The sequence below is a fragment of the Rhineura floridana genome, chromosome 1 (assembly GCF_030035675.1).
Source record: "Rhineura floridana isolate rRhiFlo1 chromosome 1, rRhiFlo1.hap2, whole genome shotgun sequence".
In the NCBI taxonomy this organism is placed as follows: Eukaryota; Metazoa; Chordata; class Lepidosauria; order Squamata; family Rhineuridae; genus Rhineura; species Rhineura floridana.
The window spans coordinates 224,477,973-224,503,810 of NC_084480.1; the positions used below are offsets into that span (position 1 = coordinate 224,477,973).

General features: G+C 43.3%; 1 protein-coding gene across 8 annotated transcripts in view; it reads right to left on the bottom strand.

The window, feature by feature from the left end:
• ZNF236 (zinc finger protein 236) overlaps positions 1 to 25,838 on the bottom strand; it is a 131,266-nt gene that overhangs the window by 53,465 nt on the left and 51,963 nt on the right. For all 8 annotated transcript variants that reach the window (XM_061594212.1, XM_061594203.1, XM_061594231.1 and 5 more), the window contains 5 exons: positions 22,556 to 22,720; positions 21,238 to 21,463; positions 11,824 to 12,096; positions 1,776 to 1,979; positions 792 to 936 (listed from right to left, as the gene is read on the bottom strand). In XM_061594212.1, the coding sequence (XP_061450196.1) occupies positions 792 to 936; positions 1,776 to 1,979; positions 11,824 to 12,096; positions 21,238 to 21,463; positions 22,556 to 22,720 (1,013 nt within the window). The remainder of the gene's footprint in view (positions 1 to 791; positions 937 to 1,775; positions 1,980 to 11,823; positions 12,097 to 21,237; positions 21,464 to 22,555; positions 22,721 to 25,838) is intronic.

Sequence of the window (25,838 nt, forward strand, 5' to 3'; positions counted from 1 at the left end):
CTCACACAAATGGTCAGCCAACATTTTGTACCCACTGAACATGTTCGGTCTTCACTGGACTTTTGGGTGGGTGTGTTTCCCCTCCCTTACAGAATTATTCTGAAGAGGTTTTTTTGTATGTGTACAATCAATCCAGCAAATTCATTAACTGTAAGGGGAATAACTTAAACTCCTCAGCAGATCACCAAGGTAATTAATTTAGGGCTTCAAATATTTAGAATTAATTGTACTATAACTTAATTAATCAACAGACCAACGGACACTCGGCAGTTACTCAGCCACTCACGCCAATTCATTTTAAAAAAATGTCTGAAACCGTCCATACACATTCATACACAATTAATTTTCAACACCGAATAATAACTTAAACTTAAATAAGGATATAAGCTAGCCAGATTGAAGAGCAAGGCAAAAATCAGTACTGTTCAAGTGAGGCAGGAAAAAAAAACTAGAACTCCATGGGAGGGGTTGTGGTGATGGTCCACTGGAGTGTTAACTCTTTCCTGCCTCAAGCGCTAGCAAAGGAAGACAATACCCACTTGGGGGTGTCCTGATGCTCACTGGAGAAGTGACTTTTCTCTCTTAACCTACTGCAAGAAAAAAGAAAATCACAATTTGTTGCAGCTTTGTATTCCCTGTCTTCTAAGTCTTAATGGTCTATGCCTTTGGAATGAAGGTAAATAGATTTGAAGATAGTACAGGACAGAGGTGAGAAGATAAAGAAGGAACTATTTCCTGTTCTTTTAAGTTTGAGAACATTCTCTCAACCACCCTTTTTCTCTGGAATTTACCGGATATGCTGTTTAAGATGACAAGACTTTTTGTACGCTCTATGACAGTAATAACATTTGTATGGCCTATCTGCTTCATTCACAAAATTATTATTGAAGTAATTTTGGAAGAATTGGCTATTTCTTGGGATTGGCTGGATAAGACCTGTATAGAGAAAGAAAGAAAAAGATCATTGGATACTAATTCAGAAAGTTTTAAAGACCAAACAATTGTAACAACGCCTGGCAACATTCAGATGATCAAGCTCTCAGCTTATGCATGAGCTTCAGCCACCAGCATGCAACTGCTTCTTCTTCTTCTTCTTCTTCTTCTTATTATTATTATTATTATTATTAGACTTATATCCCGCCCTTCGTCCCAGCAGGAGCCCAGGGACTGCTTCACACTCCCTTTGCTTTAAATATATTGTTGTGTACCTAAACTCAGGAAACCACTTTCGTTAAAAAAATGAAGATCAAACAGAAGATATCAACAATTTCTCAAAGACCAAGTAGAGTCATTAACATTCATTATGCTATTTAAAATGCCAGAGGACTAATAGGTTAACAATAATTATGTTGCAAATATGGAATTTTTTTTCCACACATTTCCTGAATGACATTAAAAACTCTTCAATATAATCTTTCAACCTTTCATACAATTACATGTATATGAGTCTGATTTATTCCATGAATTTAACTTGTGCATCACATACTGAGCTTGTGATATCAGTGTAATGAGATAGGTTGTGATAACTGCAATTAGTACAGCAGCCACTGTGCTCCATCGAAAACGCTTCTTTACTGATCAATTTTGGAGAACCAGCTGCAGAATAAGCTACATGCCTGATTTGGGCCTAATAAGCTTTCACAGTAATGCCCAGAAAAATGCATTTAAAAAGTATTTTCTTCAGGCATTTGTTTGGTCACTTGGTCATCTTGCTTCCCCCCCCCAATCTAACTATTAGGACTTTTACAAGCAAAATCATACTGTGCACACTTTACCTAAATCTGTGATGAGTATAGGTTCTTGCAAAGGAATATCAGGTACCGGAACACTGGACTTTCCTATTCGAAATTTTGCAGGTTTACGCTGATGTCGCATTTTTCTCAGTTCAGTGTGTTTAAAATGAGAGGCAATGTGTGTCTTTCTGTGTCCAGAAGTTCGGAATTTTTTATCACAGTGTGGGCAAGCAAAAGGTCTAATCCCTAAAAAAGATTAACATATTAATTTTTAATTCTCCATATCTCAGAAACTATACAAAAAGTAGATGAATATATTTCTTGAACTTATTTAGAAACTTTGCCCATTACAGCTTTTATACATGTTTTAGTTTGTGAAATACGACAAGCTAAATTATTGTCCTAACACTATCTCTACACACACTTTGATCATATGCAAGATTTGGATTTACACACTTCTTCCTATGCTTCTTCCATGGTCCAAAATGTTTACTCTCTAGCCCAGCTCTAGATAAGTTAATGTGACTAGTTACACCAGACTGTGGATGGCAATATACATACAAAAGCAACATGGTGCAATCTTGATAACATCCATGTTTAGATATGCATTTGGTTGTGCATCTAATTAAAACGTACTTTTGCGAATCTAGAGAAGTTTAACCAATGTGGTGAGGTACCAAAACTGGATTCATCCATCTCTTTCCTCCACATAACATGCATGCGATGTGCATCCATATAAAATCAAAAATCCACAAACTATAGTCCCAATTTTGTTATTTAAGGATATACCTTACTGAGCAGATATATGTGGTCATCACATAGAGCATCAGTTACATATTACAACCAAAGACAGCCAAGAGTCTTATGACACCTTACGGACTAACAATTTTATTATAGTATAAGCAAAAAAATCAGAAATTTGTCTTATTGTGAATTTCTGTTTACTGGGGATGATGGATGATATTCCTGCTACAGATGACGCCTCCTACTGGAAGGAACAGGCAGGGTCCACTAAAGCCTTTTGCCACCTCTCCAGGGGGAGGAGTCATCCCTCTCATCAGATCGATTGGAAGAGCAAACAACTCAACCCCACACTGATATTCCAACTTTAACTCTGTTGATAAATGAAACCTAACTTATGAGAAACTATACTGAAGAGAAATGGAACAGTTTGTTCTTACTGTAAACAGTGTTTCTTCATGGATGACAAGAGGTCTCCAAGTGGGTATTGTAGCTCCCTCTACAGCTCAGAGACAGGAAACACTTCAGCAAATACTTTTGCTCCTCTCCTCTTGTTGAGGCTCAGTTTCATTTCTTGGAAAAGCTTTAGAGTACCACCCCAACAGAAAACTCAAGGATCAAACATAGTACATGGGGGGGGGGAGAACACTCATCTGTATAACAAGTTAGGAACAAAACGTGTTAGGAATAAGGTCAACTGACCATCGACAAATAGAGGAGAAAGGCGTCATGGCACTCCGATTCAGTCCCAGCCACCGGAAAATCAATCAATCAATCTATCTATCTATCTATCTATCCAGAGACTCACAAATACTGTAAGGGTGGGCCTTGGAGACCTCTTGTCATCCATGAAAAAACACCATTTACAGTAAGAACAAGCTATTCCTTCTCTCATGGATGACAGAGGTCTCCAAGTGGGACGTACTAAAGCTGCAGACCTAGGGTGGGACAATGGTAGGCCCAGAGGAGGATAAGACCTGTTGCAGAATTCTGGCCAAATGACACCTCCACCAAGGTGTATAGATCAATTTTGTAGTGCCTGGTGAAGGTACTAGGAGTGGCCACGTTGCTGCTTTACAGATATCTAGTATCAGAGCATTTGTGGAAGAACTGCTGATGTAGCAGCAGACCTAGTGGAGTGTGCGGTAATGTGCAGTGGTGATTGCAAGTGTAGGGACTCATACGCTAAAGAAATGCAAGGGCTGATCTAACGAGCCAGGGCTGAACTTGATACTTTTTTCCCCGTAGTGGGCAGGATGGAAAGACCGCCTAAACAGTTTGGTTCTATTGATATACACCTTCGGTGACATCTAATCTCTAATGAATGCCACGCCTTCTCTTTGGTGTGGGAAGGGTTAGGACAGAAAGAAGGAAGAATTATTTCCTGTTGCCTATGGAAGGCAGTGTTTACTTTGGTGACAAAGGCTGGGTTAGTGTGTAGTACCACCCTGTCTTTCTGGAAAATACATGTGCTTTTCAACAGATAGAGCGTGCAGCTCAGACACCCTACGTGCTGTCATAATAGCCACAAGAAGAACTGTTTTGAAGGAAATAATTCTTACAGGGACTGACCCCAAAAATTCAATGGAGGTTAGCATCAGCATCATAACATTTGAGGGCCAGATCTAACCTACGTCTCCTGCTTTCTTGTGTTGTGGAAAGAAACATGAGGCCTGGTAACTCTTATGCCAGAGACGCATGGAGACTCAGGCCAGCAAATGTCTTATGTGCGGCCGAGGTAAACCTAGAGAGCCCCTCGCACAACTAATAAATGCCCAGCCTTCTCCATAGGATGAGCTGGATTGGAATGTATTGTGGTAAAGGGACCACAGATGGCACTGGAGATACCATGATGGAGTAAACTCCAACGTATCATTTCCAGCAAACATGCCCAACAGGTCAAGATATTCGACTAGCATTACCTCATACAGTCACCTAGTAGAATTGAAATTGGTATTTGGAGAGGAGACCAGTTGCAAGATTAAACAACCTGATTAATTTCAAAATGAAAGAAACATCTCAGAGACTATTGTCCCCAGAAACCAATCAGAATTCCTTACGGGTTTTGTTTTGTTTTGGTTTTTTCTTTTTGGTTTTTGGCAGAAAAAGAAGAACCTTGCACCCCCATGGAATCCAGAAGTTGCTTCATAAACTTATTATTGTCTTAATAATGTCTTAAGGCCATCCTGTGGTAACACAGAGAGATAGCCAACAGCTTGAGTAGCATTACAATTTTCTTACAGCTACCCTGTAGTTTATGCAGGGAGGAAGCCAGCAGCTTGTCTGGGTCCAATAGGCAAATATATATTGACAAGGCCAGTAGTGGTCACCAGACACGATGAACAAGCCCTGACTGCCTAAACAGAGACATGCTTTGAACTCCTAGCCACCCGAAATGGCAGGAGCCCGCTGCTGTACTCGTGTCCTGCGTGCGAGCCTCCCCTGGACCTATGGGGTGCTGGAGAATCAGCCATAGGAAGTAAATGCCCAGGGACATATTCTGACTAAGTAACTAGTCCAGAGAACTACCTGTCAAAAAAAAAACAGTAAAATCAAAAAGATTTCTTTTCTTTCTTTAACCACGGAAATGCTTACTTGCAGATAGGAAGGCGAATATCCATACAAATATGCCAATGTGTAACTTGGAGTCAAGTTACACAAACTGAACAGTGAAGTAAGTCTTACCAATGGCTAAATTGTTTTGATAAATTTAATATGGAATTTTAAACTGTTATAAGTCACCCAGGGACTTGCAGGTGAAAGCCAGGAGTTGACTGAACATCCACCACCTTTCAGGAGAACTGCACCTCAGCACATATATGCCAATGTGAGTAACCTTGAGTCTAGTTACACAAAGTGAAAATGTGAAGTAAGCCTCACCAAATGACAAATGGAATTTTAAACTGTCTTAAGTCATCCAGGAGCCTGCTGGTGGATAGAAGACTTAACCGAGCAGTCAGCTAATGTATGTTTACCTAGGATGTTAACAAGGGAACCCTAAGCGCTTCCAAGGAAGTCACTGGATAAATCCAAATATTTACTCAGACAGTTATGTAGAAAACCTCATGTAATTGACAAGCTATATTCAGCTTAATTTATTTATCTTGCTTATTTACGGATTCCCACCAGGATGACAGTAAGTTCCTCCTTCGTAAGGAAGTCACTGGATAAATCCAAAAAATTCACAGACAGTTATAAAGGGCTGCAACTGTTCATAGGAAAAGACTGGGGCTTCGAACTGCAGCTCATGAGGCAATTCATATACCTTCAGTACATTGAGGTCCCTAGAGGAGACACCAGGTTATTCTACTATTGCCTCTGAAGATGGCCTGCTGCTGTTTAGGCCTTGGGAGAACTGGAACTTTGAGCTGAGGGTTATGAGGCAATTCATATGCCCTCATTACACTGAGGTCCCCTAGAGGAGCCACCAGGTTGCTCTACTGTTGCCTCTAGAAATGGCCTGCTGCTGTTCAGGCCTTGGGAGAACTGGAGCTTTGAGCTGAGGTTCATGAGGCAATCTATATGTCTTCACTACACTGAGCCCCCCTAGAGGCACCACATTATTCTACAGTTGCCCTGGAAAAGGCCTGCTGCTGTTCAGGCCTAGGGAAAAAGGGAATCAGGTCTTTCAGAAATATTGAAACTGCTGTTCCATTGTCTCTCATAAAGAAAGGCGGAAAAGCTTCCTAGCTGAGGACTATGACATATCTCTGCCCTACAGTTCTGAAAGGCCCTTTCCACAGTCACTAGACACACCAGGATGAAGTGGGAACAGAGGTACCATAAAAAAGGCGGGGGAAAGCTCCTATACCATATCCCTGCCCAAGGGCTCCGAATGGAAAGCCAGGCCCTTTCCACCATCATTGGACAGACTAGGACCATAAAATGCCGGGAAACCTCCTCAGGTACCACAAAAATGGCGGAAAAACTCCTCACCAAAGGTCTATGCCATATCTGTCCAACAGCTCCCAATGGCAAAGTTAGGCCCTTTCCAGTCACTGGACAGACTAGGACCATAAAAACTGTGGGAAACCTCCTCAGCAGAGGCCTACACCCTATCTCTGCCCAAGGATTATGCGTACCAAAGCTAGGCCCTTTCCCCGGGGTTCTGAGTGGAAAAGCTAAGCCCTTTCCACAGTCACTGGACAGACAGGGACCTAAAACGCAGCGGAGAGTGATAAAGAGCTGTGCATTTTTCTCACCACAAGCCTCGTCCACACCAAACGTTGCTGCTCTGGTGCAATTTCTGAGAAGAAATACCTGGAAGGTATTGGCCTCCATTTCCATGATCATCATAATTCTAATTTGGATCGTGGGTGGGCCACGGAGTAAAAAGCACTCCTGTGGCATTTTGGGGGGGGGGTCTAATTTTATGCAGTTAGCCAACACAGATGGGTTTTTTTTTCATCAGTAGTTGAAGCCGAATGATATGGATAGTTTCTCTTGGCACCAAGTCTACCAGCCGCGGCCTAAGAAGCTTCAGCTTACAATAATCAAACGTCCTCCCTTCTGGCCAAATCTGTTGTGCACTATCATCCAGCAGTCACTCCCAGTTTCCACACAGAAACACAGCTTTTTTTTCCCTTACTCATTCCTGGTTGACCCAGAAGATTTCCTTTTGTCCCATGTCTGTAACAGTTTCTTTAATGGAGTTCCATCCTGTATTTTACTTTGCTTTGGAACCCATTTTCTTCCCTATACAGATATGACATCGATGTCCCTTGGTTTTGCCGCTTCTTACGCGGGGGTTGCTCTAGTAGCAATCCAAGACCCACCTTTCATATTATCTTGTCTTGCCGACAAGATGGCATTCGCTACTGCTGGGGAAATCCCCAATCTTAACAGTCTGTTGCACTCAATTCCCATGCAGTCAACCGAAGCCACTGAGGATCTGGATGTAAGAGAGGGCCCTGATGGAGCAAGTCTGGATGCGCTGCTGGTGAAACAGTGGTGCCTGCACCAGTTGTATGATGTCCAAGAACCAGGGATGCCTTGGCCAATAAGGTGCTATGATGACCACCCAAGCTCCCTCTGCCCGAATCTTTTTCAGGACCCTGGACAACAGAGGAGTCAGAGGAAACACATAGAGTAGGCTTTTGGGCCAAGGGACTGCCAGGGCATCCTATTGCTCCACTCTGTGACTCTGGAATCGAGAAAATAATCGCTGCATCTGATGATTGTCCTCGGAGGCGAATAGGTCCAGTTTGAAGTTGCCAAACTTCGCTTGAAGCGACTGGAACACCTTCATGTCGAGAGCTCATTCACCTGGGAAGAGCCGCTGTCGGCTCATCCAATCTGCTGTGACATTCAAGTGCCCGTGAATGTATTCTGACGTGACCGATGACACGTGCTGTTCCACCCACAACAGCACTGCAATTGACTCGGAGTTCAGAGCCCCCGACTGGGTATCTCCCTGCTTGTTCAAATGGGCCTGAGTTGTTGTGTTGTCGGTGCATATGAGAACAGCTGGCAAGCTGATGGTGGCTGCAAATTGTCAGAGTGCCAGATATGCTGCCTGTAGTTGCAGCCAGTTGATGCTTCTGCCCGCATCTAATGGCGACCAGTGACCCTGCACATAGTGACCCTGGCAATGAGCTCCCCAGCCCCGGAGACTTGCGTCAGTGGTAATGAGTGATCAAGGTGGATCCTGCAGAGGTACTTCCCTTTCCAGGTTCCTTGTCACCGTCCACCAAGAGAGGGACTGTTTGATCTGCCGGCAGAGAAAGATATAACAGTGGTTGCAGTGTGCAATGTCATCTTGATAACGGAGAAGCAGCCCTTGAAGTGGCTGAGAGTGCAAGCGAGCCCAGGGAGTAATCCCTATTGCCGATGCCATCATACTGAGCAGCTTCGCAAGCATGATTACATCTGCTAACCGAACTCATGTCAAAGTGAGGGCTAAGGCAGAGATCTTCTGAATTCTTTCCAGTGACAGGGAGATGAACTGTTGTGCCGTGTCCAGTCTCGCTCCTAAGTGAATTAACTGTTGAGAAGGATTTAGGTGACTTTTTGAGAATTCACCAAACAACCGTGCTCCTTCAGGTGTGCCAGCGTTATCTGGAAATCTTCTCGAGCTCGATAAACGGAACTAGAGTGAATCAGGAGATTGTCTAGGTAAGGATATATGTGCAGACTTTGCAGTCAAAGACCCGCTACCAATGTCACCATCACCTTGGTAAAGACTCTTGGCACTGAGGCAAGGCCGAATGGCAGTGCTTTGTATTGGAAATGGCCTCCATTGTAGTAGAAGCGGAGCAGGTGCCAGTGCGATGGGAATATAGGGATGTGCAGGCAGACTTCCTTCAAGTCTACTGATGCGAGAAAGTCCTGAGACTGGAGTGCTTCCCGTATAGATGTAAGTTTCCATCCTGAACTTCCGCTGGGCAACAAACTCATTTAAAAATTTGAGATCGAGTACTTCACGCCAGGATCCGTCCTTCTTCCCAACCAAGAAGACTGAGTAAAGCCCTAAGAAAAACTCTCCTGAGGGCACCTCCTCTATTGCAGAGATGTCTAACAGCGATGAATCTCATCCAAGACCACTTTTTGCTTCTCCATTGATTTGGCCTGGGTGAAGGAAAAAACCTGGCAGGCGGGTACTCCATCAACGCTATTTGTAACCCTCTTTGACAGTTTTCAAGACCCACTTGTCCTGGGTAGTGTCTTGCCATCGGTGGAAGAAGTGGCTCAGACGTCCCCCCACTGGCGGCAGAAAAGCTGAAGGTTCTGACGTCCCTGCCGCGTTTGATTGAAGGAAGACCTGGAGAAAGGGGCCTGTTGCGGCTTCTGCTGGAATCTCTGCCTGTTCCAAGAGGAACATCCACTTCTGAAGTAGCAACCTTGGCCCGCAAACCTGAAGCCATGAAAGGGCGCTTATACATACATTTGTCATCCTGCTTCTAGGATGGCATCATCTTCTTTTTGTCCCTCGACTCTACTAAAACCTCCTTCAGCGCCTCGTCACTGATAATTTGGAACCTGAAAAGGGAACTGAAGCTAAGTTAGCTCACAAAGAGGCATCCACATCCCAGTGGTTGAGCCACAGATGCCTTTGTGCAACCACAGCTGCAGCCATGGCTCTACAAGAAAATTGGGTAGAGTCCTTAGTCGCATTGGCTATGAATATTAGTGATCTGGAGACCTTCAGCAGAGATTTTCTAACTCTAGTCGGATCTTGATTAACATCATCTAACAGGTCCTCCACCCACAGCAATGCTGCTCTGGCAAATACCAAAGCTGAAAAGGAAGCCCGTATTGACAGCGCATTAGCCTCATGAGAGCGTTTAAGAGCTGCGTCAGACTTACGCTCATTGGGATCCTTCAGTTGAGCATCTCCATCCTGGGGCAAGAGAGCACAGGAAAGTAGAGCAGAGATTGGCCCATCCACAGCCGGGATCCGAAGTTGGTGCATGACTTCAGCATCTAGGACATAAAACTTATTGGCGTAATTAGTACCCTTTCTGCACTGAAGAGGTGAATCCCACTCTAATTTCATTACTGTCTTAAATGATGCTGGTAATGGCATGCACCTAGTGGAGGTTTTTGGTACAGGGAGAACCAATGCACTTTTAGATAGAGGTCCCTGTTGCTGCTGTGCTACATTTAGTTCCAGGGCAGCCACTACCTTGCAAAACAGAGGAGGGAAATGAACATCTAAAAACAGTCTTGCTGATCCCATTTCCTCTAGATCTGATCAGTCACTCCATTCCCCTTCCTCCAACACTGCATCCCCTTCATCATCAGGCTGTCTGTCATTAGCTGTGAGCCCCTGATGCCTGCCACATCCCCTAGCAATGGCAAGTGGACTGGGGGATGATGGTCTATTGTGGCGTTGCTGCCCACTTAAGTCTTTTTGAACCCGGGGGATGTACATCCCCATTCTCCTGTGAGGAAGGAGGAGGCCTTTTTGATGCCCCACGCCTTGCCAACTCGACAGCCACAGGTGACAACAGATCCGACAACATAATCTGTGACAGTTGTTGCTGTAGCAGTTGTTGTATAGATGGTACAGTGGGAGTACTGTGCTGCAGTTGGACTGGAGATTCATACCGCATGGCTGCTGGAAGGCATTGCCCTTGTGTCCTGATCAGGTCCTCTCCCTTTGACGACAGACGCTCTAGCTCCCTACGCATACTAGGGATAAGGCACAGGGGATCAGGAGAGCGTGGTTGTAGTGTCCCTGACAGGGTGTAAGTGCTAGCTTCAGGTGGAGAAAATGATGTTGCCTCACTATGACTTGTAATGGTGGGGGCTACCGCCCCCTATACGCCACTACTGCGAGTGATGCCGCTCCAGCTGTCTCCAAAATGGCGGGCGCTGTGCCATGCTCCAAGATGGCGGCCACTGCATTTTCACGCTCCAAGATGGTGGATGCTACCATGCCTCCACGATCTAACATTGCCTCTTCTCTTGACCCCGCTGCCGATAAAGTGCCTTCCGTGGACTCACCGCAGGGGAGGCTTTGGCAGTTGGGGCTGCGAAAGCCAAGCCCTGAAGATGGCTCTTCAAACAGGTCACTGCTGCCAATAAGCAGCCCTTACTGAACATTGGCGGGAAGCTGGAGTGGGCGGGAACTGACTACAGCCGCTGCCGAGTGCTACCCGGGCTTTTTAGGATATTTCTTCTTTCTTGATGCTTGATCTTTAATTTTATCCATGTCTTTCAGGGAGAAGTCAAGAAAGGCAGCTCACAGAAGTGAGAGAAATGATAGGAGTCGAGTAACGCTGACAGGGAAGGAGACTAAGAATGTGACAGAATTTTTTTTTAAGTAAGAAATACCAACAAAGTATAAGAAGTGTAAGAAACAAGAAAAGAAATAAAGTGATAACACAGGAAGGGAGAAGAAGCTCCTTCAGAGAGGAAAGACAACCTAGTAGGATGTGCTCCAAGCTGAAACTGGAAACGAAACTGAGCCTCAGCAACAGGGGAGAGCAAAAAACATTCGCTGAAGCTTTTCCTGTCTCTGAGCTGTAGGGGGAGCTACACTACTCACTTGGAGACCTTTGTCATCCATGAGAGAACAAGAGGATCCAACCATCACTAACAGCAGGCAAGGTTAGTCTGGTGAGAGGGATGACTCCTCCCTCTGGAGAGGAGGCAAAAGGCTTTAGTGGACCCTGCCTGTTTCTTCCAGTAAGAAGTCATCCCTATCAGGAATGTCATCCATTATTCTCAGGTAAACAAAGAGCCTTCTTGGGTTTGTTGCAAAAGACAACATGGCTACACATCTGGAAAATCTTGCAAACTATGCAACATTGATAGAGTGGATACAATCCCTCCATCTCAAACTGGTTTGTTTAAAACAGACAGGAAGCTCTCTCAATATTGGAAAGATAACTGTGAGACCTACCTGTATGCAAACGAATATGCACCTTTAAACTTCCTGAGGTAGAAAAACACTTCATGCAGTACTGGCACTTAAATGCCTTAATACCAGTGTGTGTTTTTATGTGTGCTGTGAGGGTACTCTTCACAGCAAAAGCCCGGAAACACTGTGGACATTTGAATGGTTTTTCATGAGTGTGAATGCGAATGTGTCTCACTAGATCGCTGGGTTTTTTAAATTCTTTAGAACAATATGGACAAATATGCCATCGTATTCCATTTTCCTCACGTATGGAACCTGAAATACAATTTTAGAAGAAATATTAGAAGTATATTTTACTACTTAATATGCTATTAATACAACTACCTCAGAAGGATTTTAGTAAACCATGTACAGTGAAGAAATCCTGCATTTCCCCTCAGTCATCTCTCATCTCAGATTTAAATGTAACTGTAAGTTTTATTTAGTTATTAAATTTATATCCCGCCCTTCTTCCCAGAAGGAGCCCAGGGCACCAAGTGAAAGAAACCAGTTTAAATCACAATATTAGACTACAATAAAACAGAAGAAAAAAATATAAATGGAACTACATTGAAATGAGATTTATTTAAACTAATAAATGTTAAGTTTATATTGTACAATTGTTATGTGCCTTCAAATTGATTGAGACTTATGGTAACCCTATGAATCAGTGACCTCCAAGAGCATCTGTCATGAACCACACTGTTCAGATCTTGTAAGTTCAGGTCTGTAGCTTCCTTTATGGAATCAATCCATCTCTGGTTTGGTCTTCCTCTTTTTCTACTCCCTTCTGTTTTTCCCAGCATTATTGTCTTTTCTAGTGAATTAGGTCTTCTCATTATGTGTCCAAAATATGATAACCTCAGTTTCATCATTTTAGCTTCTAGTGACAGTTCTGGTTTAATTTGTTGTAATACCCAATTATTTGTCTTTTTCGCAGTCCATGGTATGCACAAAGCCCTCCTCCAACACCACATTTCAAATGAGTTGATTTTTCTCTTATCTGCTTTTTTCACTGTCCAACTTTCACAACCATACATAGAGATTGGGAATACCGTGGAACTGCCCTACATTAAAGTCCTCCTGCAAAATAGGTGTTGAGTAAGAGTATCACTGTTACACCTTCAGTTCATTTTTATGAGGTTTTCATAGGTAATGTTTGTAATGGACACTACCTAATATTTTTAGAACATTTGAGTGCGCAATGATAAAACAGTTACCTGAATATTCTACTATTCCCAAATATATTCAACAGGACATTAGCAAATCCTGGCATAAACACACAGTGGATCAGTCACTATAAATGTCTGAGGATGATTTTTCCTATAGTTTGAAATTCTGCTAATTGGAATTGCAAAGAAGAACCTCTCTGTCATCTCTTACAGCTTCAGGAACTGACATCACTAACCTGTCATTCAGATGACGTATCTCATGCAAGAGGACATACATGCAGGGACTAGTACAAGCTTGCAGAGTGCCAGTACTGGGTTCCATATTTTATATATTTATTTACAGCCCGTCCATCATATGGTCACAGGAAATGTTACAAAAGTGCCATGCCACAATCAAGGCAAATATGATTTACATTAAAATCATAAAATAAAATAATAAATGACACAATAACAAACAAAACAGCAGCACAGAACAGCAGTGCAGCAAGGGGGATCCACTCAACTGAAGGCATGGGGAGAGAGGTGAATCTTGACCAATTGTCAAAAAGCATACAGTGATGGCACAAGATGCATCTCAGAGGGATTAAATTCATTATTATGTAACAACAACAACAACATCCTGCTTTATTAAGAAATTTCCACACCCATGGCATATTCAACTTTTGCATATTCCCCTGAAGGCTTGCCCATAAACCCAAGTATGGTAAAGGAAGAATTAAATAATTGTTAATTCCCAAAATCAAATACCATTAGTTGGAGTCACAAAGGCAGTAGTCAAAAAGCCTAGTGATTTCTGCAATGCAACAGTCCATGTTGCATACTAAACACCATGCAAATGATTATAATCTCAAACCCATCTTATTGGTTCATGTTTCCTCAACCATCCAGGTGTTTTTGACTACAACTTCCATCATTCCTGACCACTGGCCACTCTGGCGGGCTAATGGGTGGTGTACTCCAAAGTATCTGGAGGGCAGCACACTGAGGAAGGCTGTATTATTCTGTGCTGCTGAAAATATACCAGCCCTTTTCATCTGCCCAATATTCAGCTATACCACCACTTGTGGCAACTGCAATAAATCACTGAGCAGTGCGAGAAAAGCAGTTATCGAATCCACTGAGAGCATACCCATTTCTGCTGAACTTCAGATTGGATTAGAAAAGGTAAGAAAAAGCCTAAACACAGATTCATAAGACTGAAAGATATACAGATTTGAAGTAGACAGAATACAACTTGATAATGTTGAAATATTTCGAATGTCTACTGATGTAGCTGAATCATACATTTGGGCAAAAACATCTACAGTATAAAACGTATTTTCTTTCTTGTTAATTCTTCTACTTGTTTATCAAATAGAATGGAGACTGTCCTCTTTATCCATTCTGAGACAAGTTGTTTTAAGAAAAAAAGCTTGGCCAGGGTTGCACTAGGAGTTATCTCCCACTGCCTCTCTACAGACAGTAAATGTTGCTCATGTAGCTCTGAAACTTTAGCAGGAATGGGGAACTGGATCGGATCAGGCTGGCAGACTGAATCCTTATCTTCCCAACAGGGTTGGTGTAAATCACCTGATTGACACCTGTTAATCACCTAATGTCACAATGAGTACCCTAAATATCCTATTCCTGTCCTCCCAGCCTGTGGGCTAAGAGCTGGAAGAGGTCTGGGTTTGGGATAGAGGAATAACTCCTGACTGAACAGGAAGCCTCACAAGGAACTGAATCAACAGTCAATGTTGGCAAATCAGAATATCTCAGCCATCTGAGAACAGTAAGAATGGTGTCAGCCCTCTGTTTCTGAACTTTGGAACATAAGAACATAAGAACATAAGAAGAGCCTGCTGGATCAGGCCAGTGGCCCATCTAGTCCAGCATCCTGTTCTCACAGTGGCCAACCAGGTGCCTGGGGGAAGCCCGCAAGCAGGACCCGACTGCAAGAACACTCTCCCCTCCTGAGGCTTCCGGCAACTGGTTTTCAGAAGCATGCTACCTCTGACTAGGGTGGCACAACACAGCCATCATGGCTAGTAGCCATTGATAGCCCTGTCCTCCATGAATTTGTCTAATCTTCTTTTAAAGCCATCCAAGCTGGTGGCCATTACTGCATCTTGTGGGAGCAAATTCCATAGTTTAACTATGCGCTGAGTAAAGAAGTACTTCCTTTTGTCTGTCCTGAATCTTCCAACATTCAGCTTCTTTGAACGTCCATGAGTTCTAGTATTATGATGGAGAAGAACTTTTCTCTATCCACTTTCTCAATGCCATGCATAATTTTATACACTTCTATCATGTCTCCTCTGACCCGCCTTGTCTCTAAACTAAAAAGCCCCAAATTCTGCAACCTTTCCTTGTAAGGGAGTCGCTCCATCCCCTTGATCATTCTGGTTGCTCTCTTCTGAACCTTTTCCAACTCTATAATATCCTTTTTGAGATGAGGCGACCAGAACTGTACACAGTATTCCAAATGCGGCCGCACCACAGATCTATACAACGGCATTATGATATCGGCTGTTTTATTTTCAATACCTTTCCTAATTATCCCTAGCATGGAATTTGCCTTTTTCACAGCTGCCGCACACTGGGTCGACATTTTCATCGTGCTGTCCACTACAACCCCGAGGTCTCTCTCCCGGTCGGTCACCGCCAGTTCAGACCCCATGAGCGTATATGTGAAATTCACATTTTTTGCTCCAATATGCATAATTTTACACTTGTTTATATTGAATTGCATTTGCCATTTTTCCGCCCATTCACTCAGTTTGGACACAGGTCTTTTTGGAGCTCTTCGCAATCCCTTTTTGTTTTAACAACCCTGAACAATTTAGTGTCGTCAGCAAACTTGGCCACTTCACTGCTCACTCCTAATTCTAGGTCATTAATGAACAAGTTGAAAAGTACAGGTCCCAATACCGATCCTTGAGGGACTCCACTTTCTACAGCCCTCCATTGGGAGAACTTTCTGTTTATTTCTACTCTCTGCTTTCTGCTTCTTAACCAATTCCTTATCCACAAGAGGACCACTCCTCTTATTCCATGACTGCTAAGCTTCCTCAGAAGTCTTTGGTGAGGTACCTTGTCAAAAGCTTTTTGAAAGTCTAAGTACACTATGCCCACTGGATCACCTCTATCTATATGCTTGTTGACACTCTTGAAGAATTCTAATAGGTTACTCAGACAGGACTTTCCCTTGCAGAAGCCATGCTGGCTCTGCTTCAGCAAGGCTTGTCCTTCTATGTGCATAGTTAATCTAGCTTTAATAATACTTTCTGCCAGTTTTCCAGGGTCAGAAGTCTGTAATTTCCAGGATCCCCTCTGGATCCCTTTTTGAAGATTGGCGTTACATTTGCCACTTTCCAGTCCTCAGGCACGGAGGAAGACCTGAGGGACAAGTTACATATTTTAGTTAGCAGATCAGCAATTTCACATTTGAGTTCTTTGAGAACGCTCAGGTGGATGCCATCTGGGCCTGGTGATTTGTCAGTTTTTATATTGTCCATTAAGCCTAGAACTTCCTCTCTCGTTACCACTATTTGTCTCAGTTCCTCAGAATCCCTTCCTGCAAATGTTAGTTCAGGTTCAGGGATCTGCCCTATATCTCCCACTGTGAAGACAGATGCAAAGAATTCATTTAGCTTCTCTGCAATCTCGTCGTTCTTTAGTACACCTTTGACTCCCTTATCATCCAAGGGTCCAATCGTCTCCCTAGATGGTCTCCTGCTTTGAATGTATTTATAGAATTTTTTGTTGTTGGTTTTTATGTTCTTAGCAATGTGCTCCTCAAATTCTTTTTTAGCATCCCTTATTGTCTTCTTGCATTTCTTTTGCCAGAGTTTGTGTTCTTTTTTATTTTCTTCATTCGGACAAGACTTCCATTTTCTGAAGGAAGACTTTTTGCCTCTAAGAGTTTCCTTGACTTTGCTCGTTAACCATGCTGGCATCTTCTTGGCCCTGGCGGTACCTTTTCTGATCTGCGGTATGCACTCCAGTTGAGCTTCTAATATAGTGTTTTTAAACAACTTCCAAGCATTTTCGAGTGATGTGACCCTCTGGACTTTGTGTTTCAGCTTTCTTTTTACCAATCCCCTCATTTTTGTGAAGTTTCCTCTTTTGAAGTCAAATGTGACCGTGTTGGATTTTCTTGGCAATTGGCCATTTACACGTATGTTTAATTTAATAGCACTATGGTCACTGCTCCCAATCGGTTCAACAACACTTACATCTTGCACCAGGTCCCGGTCCCCACTGAGGATTAAGTCCAGGGTTGCCATCCCTCTGGTCGGTTCCATGACCAACTGGTCTAGGGAATAGTCATTTAGAGTATCTAGAAATTTTGCTTCTTTGTCATGACTGGAACACATATGCGGCCAGTCTATGTCTGGGTAGTTGAAGTCACCCATTACTACCACATTTCCTAGTTTGGATGCTTCCTCAATTTCATATCTCATCTCAAGGTCTCCCTGAGCATTTTGATCAGGGGGACGATAGATCGTTCCCAGTATTAAATCCCTCCTGCAGCATGGTATCACCACCCACAACGATTCTGTGGAGAAGTCTGCTTCTTTTGGGGTTTTGAGCTTGCTGGATTCAATGCCTTCTTTCATGTATAGAGCGACTCCGCCACCAATACGTCCTTCCCTGTCCTTCCGATATAGTTTATATCCAGGGATAACCATATCCCACTGGTTTTCTCCATTTCACCAGGTCTCCGTTATGCTCACTATATCAATGCTCTCCTCTAAGACCAAGCACTCCAGTTCTCCCATCTTGGTTCGCAGGCTCCTAGCATTAGCGTACAGGCACTTGTAAGCAGTGTCTCTCTTCAAGTGTCTTTGGCACTTGCAGTTTGGCCTGTGGTAATTTTGCCCTTCTGAATTTATATCCTGTGCCCCTGCTCTCACAATGCCTACTTCTAGGCCTACCCCTTTTAAAATTTCATCATTTCTTTGGTCTTTATCCCAGGGGGTAGGGTTTATTCCGAACCGGACCTTCCTCAGCTCCTGTCGAGTTTCCCCCCTCAGTCAGTTTAAAAGCTGCTCTGCCACCTTTTTAATTTTAAGTGCCAGCAGTCTGGTTCCATTCTGGTTCAAGTGGAGCCCGTCCCTTTTGCACAGGCCCAGCTTGTCCCAAAATGTTCCCCAGTGCCTAACAAATCCAAACCCTTCCACCCGACACCATCGTCTCATCCACGCATTGAGACTGTGCCTGTCTGACTGGTCCTGCATGTGGAACCGGTAGCATTTCAGAGAAAGCCACCTTGGAGGTCCTGGCTTTCAGCATCCTACCTAGCAACCTAAATTTTGCTTCCAGGACCTCATGGCTGCATTTCCCCATGTCGTTGGTGCCAACGTGCACCACGACCACTGACTCCTCCCCAGCACTGTCTACCAAACTAACTAAACGACGGGAGATATCCGCAACCTTCGAACCAGGCAGGCAAAACACCTTGCGGTCTGCATGTCCATCACACACCCCACTGTCTATGTTCCTAATGATCGAATCACCCACTACAAGGATCCCTCCACCCCCTGGAGATATATCCTCGGCACAAGAGGATAGCTGCTCATCCCCCAAGGAATGGGTCCCTTCTAAGGGATCGTTTCCCTCTTCCTCAGCTAGATGCTCTCCTTCCCTGAGACCACCGTTCTCCATGATAGCAGAAGAGCTATCATCCTTGGAGTGGGACACAGCTATAACGTCCCTGAAGGCCTTTTCCAAGTCAGCCACCTTGGCCTCAAGGAAATGAAGTCGTTCCTGGACAGCCAGGGGCTCATTGCACCGAGAGCACACCCACGACTTCTGTCCAACAGGCAGACAGTCGTACATGCTGCAGGTAGTGCAAAACACTGGAAAGCCCCCACACCCCTGCTGGCTTCTTACCTGCATAGTTTTGTTTAAGGTTTATTACATCAATGGGTTGGAAACTGCAGTTTACTTGAGGTCAGGGAACAGACGGGCAGAGTGGGGGGGGCCTGGCCTCCTCGCCCTGCTGCCGAACTCGCTCTGCTGCTTAACTCACCTTGACACTTCGTCAGCTGGGGCTCCCTCTAGCTCGTGGAGCAGGCTCCCTCGCTAGGGTGCTCTGAATTTATATGTGTGGCTGGTCCCTCCCAGCTACTGCTGCCAGCCAATGATGTGTTAATTGAGGCTGATGGCTCAACTATCAGCTGGGGCTTAACTCCTTAGGATTATCTCAGGCTTCCTTCCTTAGCGAGGGGCAGGGCTGTTTAAGGACTTTGACTAGTGGTACTAAGAAAGATTAACTAGCTTTTACTCTATTTTTATTTTATTTGCTAACAACCACTTTTATCAGTGCAAGTTCCCCTGCAGTTTTAAGTGGTGCCTTGCACTCTGGCCTGGACAAACTAGACTAGGTTTTGGCTGCTTTTAATTTAAGCAAGGGGCTGCGACTTCCAGGCAAGTCTTTTTTTGTTTGTTGTTTGCCCACCTAGAACAGCCTGACCTTTCTTTAACCTAGGGAAACAGAGCTTGTGGTTGTGTTTAAGGAAGGCTAAAGCTGCCCTTTTTAGCAAAGACTGAGCTGACTCTCTCCCTGTATGTATTGGTGGAGTTTCCTTTTTCCCCTTCTCTCCGACTGGAATGTAGCCTTGTTTACAGTGTTCCCTGAAGCTTTCCTGCTAGGGTGGTGTTGAAAACTAGCTTTCTATAGGCTTCCTTCTCCTAGGATCTGTCTCCTAAGATCTAGGTTCTTTCAGGATTTGGCTCCTAGCTCAGGGTGCCCTTATTACTTATTGCTCTGAGCTGTTTCAATTAAATTAAATTATGAAATAAATGGGAGCTACTTACCCTGTTTTTGCTCTGCTGCTTAACTCGCCTTGACGCTTTGTCAGCTGGGGCCTTGACACTTCGTCAGCTGAGGTTCCCTCTGGCTCGTGGAGCAGACTCCCTCGCTAGGGTGCTCTGAATTTATATGTGTTTATATGTGCTAGATCCCTCATGAAGAGGAGAATGGCAAGAATGTGTAGAAGAGGTTCTGGGTCAGGGCAGAATCAATACATTGATATACGTAGTCTGAGGATATGTGAAATGTGTAGTTCATTTCTTTGTGAAGTGTGGGGATGTAAAGAGGTCATATGAAGAAGTTCCTAAGTGTTAAGCAACCTGGTCGAAGAACTTACTGTGGAGTCACCCTTTTCCAGATCTAGGCTTTGTCTGCCTACACAATTTCCATCTCCTTTGACGTGACAAGTACATCAAGAGTTATTTGTTCTGCACAGCGGAAGGACAAGCTAGCCTTCTTATGGAAAGCAGAACCTTTGGCTCCCCCATTTATTCACATAGAACCAACATATTGTTTATGCATATTACGATGTGGACACCTTGAACTTTGCACTGGAAGTGGAAATAAGCCAGCACACCATATGGGACCATTCTTTGGGGAGCAAATCTGACCCTTTTTCCAAGTGAGGACCCATGGACTTGCTTTCAAGTGCTGACCCTTGAGGAAAATCCCACCGCCATGAATGGAGGTGATGCTTATTTATTATTTGATTTATATCCCGCCCTTCCTCCCAGCAGGATCCCAGGGCGGCAGAACAGAATGCTTGAGAACAGAATGCTCAAGAACAGCAAGATTGCTTTCATCCTGAGAAACTGGGTGTTGAGGCTGGTTTAATGAGGGATCCACAGTCCCTGAACTATGCTGTTCTAACAGAATTCTCCATGCCATCAATGCTGTGGAAGAATTGGAATTCCTCTAGTCAAAAAGTTAGGGTGCACATGGCTTGGGAAAACTGGGACTGCAGTGCAATCCCTGATACTACCACAACATTTAGAAACAGAAGACCCACAGTTCTGGCTTGCAAGGGCTCAGGCCTCAGCAAGGACCCAGACAGATATCAACTCAACCCTCCTGCATCTTTTAGACCTCAAGGAAGGATAGAAGGGGGTGAAGGCTGAGCCACAAGACTGAGAAACTACACCCAAATTCATCTTTCCCCCCATCTAATATTCTTCCACCTGGTTTTCCAAGAGGACAAAACTGATTAGGACTATAGCACTTCAAAGCAGGAACCTGCAACCACTACAGAGGAAGGACTGGCTCCCAAGAGGAAGCAGGAGTTGAGTCCTAGCCCAATCCCGCCTAATCTTTCTTCTTAAAAGAACCTGATTCCTAGAGAATGGAGAGTAGAATACTCAGTGTCTGTACCACTGGATGGTAACGAGAAGAGAGAATGGATGGGATAAAGAATAATAAATGGTGCTGAACAGTGAACAATTTCATTACCAGGTAAAAACTGGGATTTTTTCTTCAGAACCCTTTTCTCCTTTTTCTCTGCTTTATCTGGATTTTCTAGCTCTTTAACTTGTTCTGCATTGGTAGAGTTGACTTGATGACCGGAAAGATTCTGAACATCTGCATTTTCATCCTGACTTGAAGAAGTCTTACTTTCATTGCAGTCCGCATTTGTTGAGACAGGAATTGAAGACAGCCCACTATTTTCCAAAGCTTGCTAAGACAAACATAATGAATTAAACTGAGCGCAAGATTCATAAGTACTTCCAATTAGCCTCGGCCAAAGGTGTTGGCAAAAATACAGTAACACAGCTATTCACTGAATTCTGTTTGGATCATTTTGAATTTGAAAAATGTACAAGTCTTGGGATGTCTTCAGATTTTCTCACACAAGTAAGAAAAGTAACAATCACCTGTTACATTAGAATGATTACATTAGCAGTATTTGGAATCATAACAAAAGCAGCATCTCAGCATTCAAATATCAGAGCCTAACTCCTAACAATTTCAATCAACAACCCAATGGCATTTCATTTTAAGACTCTATCCTCCAGAAATAGGTGAACATTCTCAGTTTGCAAGAAGCTGCTACTCAATCAGGTTTAATAAGCATTGCTTTTTTAAAAAAAGCTGTCACACAATACCACTTAAAAATCATTTTCCTACATTGGGTCATTTTTTAATTAAAACTGATAGAGGTATTAAACAAACTTATACACTGATGAATGGAGTATGAAGCTCACTAGAAGAAGGACCCAACAACTGCTGCTGCCAATCCCCCACGCATGCTCAACCCTATAAGACCTTGGGATAGAGGGGTCTTGCAGCAAGCAGTAATTTTCTCTTTAGCTCTTCCACTGGAAAGCCAGCACAGCAAATATATTAGGACAGTGATGGGAAGTCTCTGGACCTCCAGATGTTGTGGGTCTACACCTGACCACTGACCATGCTGGCTACAACTGATGGGAATTGAGTCCAATAACATGTGAGGGGCTGCAGGTTCCCCATACCAATGTTAGAGAGAGAAGGAAAGGAGTCATAGGCCACTCACCCCAGCCTATGGTATCCAGCACCTTCCTCACAGAAAGCAAGCTTGTGATTAACATATGCTACTATTTTCAGCTCCCATTAGAATCTAGCAGGGTGAAATTAGAGGTGATTTGGGGAAGTATGTGGGAGAGAGAAATCCCCCTAATTTTTACAAAACCTAGGGTATTGACTGACTTTTCCTGGGTGAACTCCTCTGCCCTAGGCATGGAGCTTTCCATGTGCTGAAGAGGTAGGTGAGATTCCAAAACAGATTACTTACCTGCAAAATGTCTCTGTTGATTCCCACAGCCATACTGAGTTGCTGACCAGGTTGCTGGGACTGATTATTTTCGACTGGCTCTGACAACTCAAGGAGTTGCTGAATAACATCAGTTACAGACTGCTGACCTTGATGTCCTGTAACTGAAGTTACTGGATTTTCTGTCTGTGGACAAAAGAGATATTGTCTTAAATATGCAAATATGATTCATAAAAGAACTTAAAAATGCAAGAACATTTTGAATTTAACTTTTTTTATGTGACATTGGCCTACTTGTGTATTGTACAGTAATCCATATATAAAGAGGAAATATCTCAAATGTATCAGTAAAGAACTGCATTCAGAAACAAACTGAAAACCAGCACAGATGGTGCAACAATGGAGAAAAATGCTCCAGGAAATTGGTATCAGTCAGAAAAATGTTTTTTAATTAAAAAGAATCAATAAAAGTTTACAGAATGCCTGTAAGACCCATGAAGCCTTGCACAATACTGTTCTTGCTGGAATTGATGCTAATGATAGAGGTGGAACTAGATTGCTGGGTTTACCTCTTTGTCTTAAAAGGCTCAATCATTTACTTTCTGGACTTAAGCTGGCTCGTTGTTAACAAGGTCTCGGAAGTCTTAGGTTCTATTATCACTATGGATGTTCTTATCAACTTCAAGCAACTTCTGCTCTTTAGAAAAAGGCAAATATTTATTTTATTTATTTATTATTTAATTTATATCCCATCCTTCCTCCCAGCAGGAGCCCAGGGGGGCAAACAAAAGCAGTAAAAACACTTTAAAACATCATAAAAACAGACTTTAAAATATATTAAAACAAAACAACTTTTAAAACTTTTTTTAAAAAGCCTTAAAGACATCTTTAAAAAAGGGTTAAAAACATATTGGTTTTTTAAATATATATATATATATATTATAAAGCAATTCCAACACAGATGCAGACTGGGATAGGTCTTAACTTAAAAGGCTTGGTGAAAGAAGAAGAATATGGTGTTTTTCCTCCAGAAGGATGAACACTGATTAATAATGAGCCTTAATTTCTTATGCTTTGTAAACCTCAAGTTTGAAAGGCTAGCTCATTTCTGAATATAAAATGTTTTGAATGAATATATACGAAACGGAACAGGCAAGCCTGCTGACGTAATTATATTTCCAAGATACAGCAACTAGCACCCTGCATAAAATATGTTCATTTCTTTCGAGCATTCATATTAGCATACATTTTGGCAATGCACATATCCTCCAAAAATAAGCCAACCGGTTAAATAATTGCAGAAAAACCACCATATACACTAATATATATAATATATATTAAATATCCAAGAGGCATTAAGATATAAGAGGTGTAATTTTAATTATAAAGTTATTCTGCTACAAGGACACACACACACAAATCTGCATGTTTAAAGACTATTTAAAAGAGGAAAGATATACCTATCTATTTTGAACATCATTATGTCTGTCCATTAAATAGTGATAATAATGCTCTTCTACATTCATGCCAAGCATGGCCCCATCCCAGAAATGGGAGGAATGGTTCTTACCTAAAGTATCTTCTCAAGAACGATAAGCCTTCACATGGGTCATACCTGCCACCTCGTGGCTACAGGGAGGAAAAATGGGACTTTTGGAGGAAGGAGCCATCTCGCAAGACTCCAGTCCGATACTCCCCAGGAGCGAGACCCAGAACCCAGTCAAACCAACCAACAAAATAGAAGAAAAGGAAACAACAACATGGAGAAAAATATGAAGGCTACTTCCTACATTAAGAAAACACCAACAACGCAGACAGTGAACAACCCCTCAAGGAAAGAACTAACGGGTGGGTTATGAATGTTCATCATCCTCCAGAATGTACCTTCAGAAAAGAACCAATCCTCCCTTCTTCAAGGACGATGACCCTTCACATGGGATGTACTCCAGCAGCCACAGTAAAAGGGGGGGGGAGAAAAAAAACACTGTCTATGGGTGCATGATAACATGCTGTAGAACTCTGTGACCAAAGGCTGCATTCAAATTTTACAATGAGCTGTAAAGATATTAGGAGAAAGCGGCATTTTTGGCTGCTGATTTGGTGAAATGAGGAACATTCTGAGGAACAGGAAGTCCTAGAGACTCACAGGCCACTGCAATGCAAGCCCAAAGCCAATGGGGCAGGGTAGCACTGGAGACCTTATTTCCAAACTAGGATGGAACGAAACAAAAAGAGAGTCAGTCTAACTAGAAGACTTACTCCACATACTGTAGACCTTAAATGCTCTACAGATATTAAGGAAATACTACCTTAGCATGCCAGGGTGCACCGGACGGGGACAAAAGATGGCCAAAACAAGTTCTTATTGTCAACAGAACATCAAGTCCACCTTTGGGATGTATGAAGCATCCACACACAGCACAACTCTGTCAGGATGGAAAATACACAGGTGCCACCAAAAAGGAACCCAACTCAGAAACATACCAAACTGAAGTGGTGGCAAAAAGAAAAATAACCTCAGGGAAAGATGACGGAGAGAGACCGTACTCAAGGGCTCAAGGAAGAGCCACTGGAGTGCTGTCAACACTTTATGAAGATTCCAGGAGGGGAAGCGATGGAGCACTGAATGATAGATTGCTGATGTTCCATGCAAGGAATGCAGATGAGAGGATGAGATCTCAGACTTTTGCTGGCATGTATGGAGAGGACTGGTGAAATTGTCACTACATGTTGCTGTAAGGAGTACAACTTGAGACCCAAATGCAAGCCACCCTGCAGAAAACCATGAACATGAGGTATCTTGAACATAGTAGGACACACCTTCGTTCGCACACACCACTCAGCAAAATGCTTTCATGTTGAACTATAGATGTGTAATGTAGAGGAATGATAAGAAGTGACAATAGTCACCTCATCTCATCATCAGAGAGGCCCATTTTCAGCAGAAGACAGTGATCAATCACCAAGCTGACAGTTTAAAGCAGCCAGGTCCAGATGCCACACTGGACCCTGTGCCAAGAGATATGGAACAACTGAAAGAGGCCAAGGCCTGGCAACCGCCAGATGGAGGACCTTGGAGAACCAGGGACTATAGGGCCAGTGAGGAGCAATCATGACCACCTCCATCTTCTCCTCTCGGATCTTACGAAGAATCCTCACTAGAAGTACAGCTGGAGGAAAGGTGCATGAGTTCCCAGGGCCACAGAATGGAGAGCACATTCAACGCTTCCGTCCCTGGCACTGGGAATCGAGCAAAGAAGCAGGACAGCTGGGCACTGAATTCAGAGGCAAACAGGTCCAGAAG